The 2,416-nt window shown below is 37.3% G+C and overlaps 1 protein-coding gene across 1 annotated transcript; it reads right to left on the reverse strand.

The window, feature by feature from the left end:
* Positions 1–451: 451 nt before the first annotated feature.
* LOC143896470 (uncharacterized) lies at positions 452–2,171 on the reverse strand. The gene is made up of 4 exons (XM_077404371.1): positions 1,752–2,171; positions 1,415–1,628; positions 953–1,084; positions 452–813 (listed from the first exon to the last, which is right to left on the reverse strand). The coding sequence occupies exons 2-4, from the start codon at positions 1,467–1,469 to the stop codon at positions 452–454; spliced, it is 549 nt and encodes a 182-aa protein (XP_077260497.1). The 5' UTR covers positions 1,470–1,628; positions 1,752–2,171.
* Between the last annotated feature and the right edge of the window lie 245 nt (positions 2,172–2,416).

Here is a 2,416-nt window from a genome sequence, read left to right on the forward strand (position 1 = left end):
TATGAAGAAGTTCCAGTGAATCCACCACATTGGCAGCCAGGAGAAGGATTTGCAGTACGACAAGCACTCATTGAGCGTTTATTTAGATAAATTTTCTATAGCACACAATAAATTGTACAATATTTAGTCTGTCGAATGTGAATTGTATTATTGCACGTAATCCAACAACAAAATTAAAAAGTAAAGAAAATTGTAGATATTTGTAAGTTATGACAAAATATTTATTTTTATACGTAACAATACATATTAATATGATCTATTTTATTGTAAGTATTACACATATAATGTAGTAGCAAAAAAATAAAAAAAATGTATTTGTAAATTACAATAAAATATTTTTTACACATAACATATATTAATATGCTTTGTTTTATTATAAGTATTGTATTGCGTAATTATATTGCATAATATAGGTAGTAAAATAAAAATATATATAGTATAGTAAAATCTATTACAATCTGAGTATGTAATCTTTTTCTTTTTTTAGCAGAATTTCAGCTAATTCTGCTTTTGCTAATGATGTTCTAAGCTCTACTTTATTCATTTCTTTCAAATGAGTTTCTTTAATAGTAGCCATTGTTTCTTCATGTCTCAATTTTGCTTTTGCCATTTGTCGTTCTTGTTCTATTATATTTTTTATTCTTATAATTTTTACTTCGTCTTCAGTTTCTGTAAACTTGCGCTTTTTCACAGTCTTGTTAGTTTCACCTGTCATATCAATTGTAATTTCGTTTTCCTTTTCTACGAACTTGGACTTTTTCAAAGCCCAAGTCCTTTTATTTTCAACTGGCAGCATCATATCAGCTATAATTTCTGTAAAGAAGATATAACATCTAAAAGTGTCAAAAAATAATTCAAAATACATACAGACATACAGATAAATTTATATATCAAATATATACATTTGTAACATATATTTTTAATTACTATCATATATTTAAATAGCACATACCTTTGGGACTTGATGTATTACTTTCACATAAAATTTTTATTGAATCGTTCTCCTTATTATTGTCTTTCATATTGTCATCTAATTCATTTTCTGCCATGTCATCCATAATATTGTGCACCAGTTGTTTTCGATCTAAAATTCAGTGAAAAAACAATGTAAAAACAATAGCCATTTATGATAAGCGAAACGATAGCGGTTTGTAAAAAATTAATAAAACAATAATTATTTTAATTGAATAATAGAAAATGGAAATCACAGTGCAAGTAGAGTTTACATACATAAACATATATTATTTATATATTGGATGTGGTAGTAAATCTTTAAACATTCTTCAGTTAAAAAAAATACAATGCTTATATTTTTAAAATATAAAGATATTATTCCTTCACATACGCTCTCTCAGCTCTTATAAGCTTGTACAATTAAATTTGACAACTATTTACTATTGATAAATACACTTACCTTCTACTTCTTTATCATCCATATTTGACAAAAATAGTGTAGGAGCTGTGGCCATTAAAGAAGGTACTATTGAAGCAACATCTGGATCCAGTTCTGTGGAGGGTGTTTCTGGTCCTCCACCTGTGGCAAATCTATTTTGTTTTTCCTTTGTTATAACATCTCTTTGAATTTGCTTTATGTTGGTCCATAGCTTCTTTAACTGCTGTACACTTCTCTATAATAATAAAAAATCATTATACGAAATGGTATGTATTGTGACGTTGCGGCTCGCCACATCGTCGCGGCGCCCCGCCGCGCCGCCGTCACAAGACGCGGAATTTCGCGCCCAGGGACGGACCAGGGAGGCAACGGCGAGATCTCCAGAGGTCGTATTTAATCGCGTTTCCGCATTCTGATTACTTTCTTCTTTTTTATGCAATGTAATACGCGCGGCACCTCACCCACACCACGGCAAACCTTCGAGGGAGTACTTGGCGAAGGAAATCAAGGACGATCGATAACCCGGGAAGGGTGGCAAACGCGGAAGCAGCAGAGATCGCGGGCTGGCGAGAGCAACGCGGCAGGCGGGCGGCACGTGCGGCAGCGACGGACAAGGCCGCCGATAGCGGGGCCCCAAGCGCTTGGGTAAACACCCGGCTTCAGCAAATGATCTCCACAAAACATCGACCTACGGGGTGACTGATCACCGCCCCAGGGTCAAACCGGAGGCACACCGGCGAGAACCGAATTCCGTCCGCTGCTAAGGACAGAATTGAGGAGTCGCACGCCACCGAGGGACCGTTGCACGCCCCCGAAGGATCTCGTATCGACAGCACTGCGCCGGGACACCGCGGGCTTGCAAGCTCGCGCCCGATTGGCTCGCGCGCCCCTCAGGAAAGGGTACCGTATCGATTCCGCAATCGAGCGGGTCTAGCGTTTTCACTCTCTGGTCGTCCGTCGGCGAGATACGTTTCGTAAGATACGCGATAGCCACCCCGAGTCGGGTATTTCGATATTTGTCTG

This window comes from Temnothorax americanus, unplaced genomic scaffold (assembly GCF_048541705.1).
Source record: "Temnothorax americanus isolate GAGA-0224 unplaced genomic scaffold, ASM4854170v1 Scaffold185, whole genome shotgun sequence".
Taxonomy (NCBI): domain Eukaryota; kingdom Metazoa; phylum Arthropoda; class Insecta; order Hymenoptera; family Formicidae; genus Temnothorax; species Temnothorax americanus.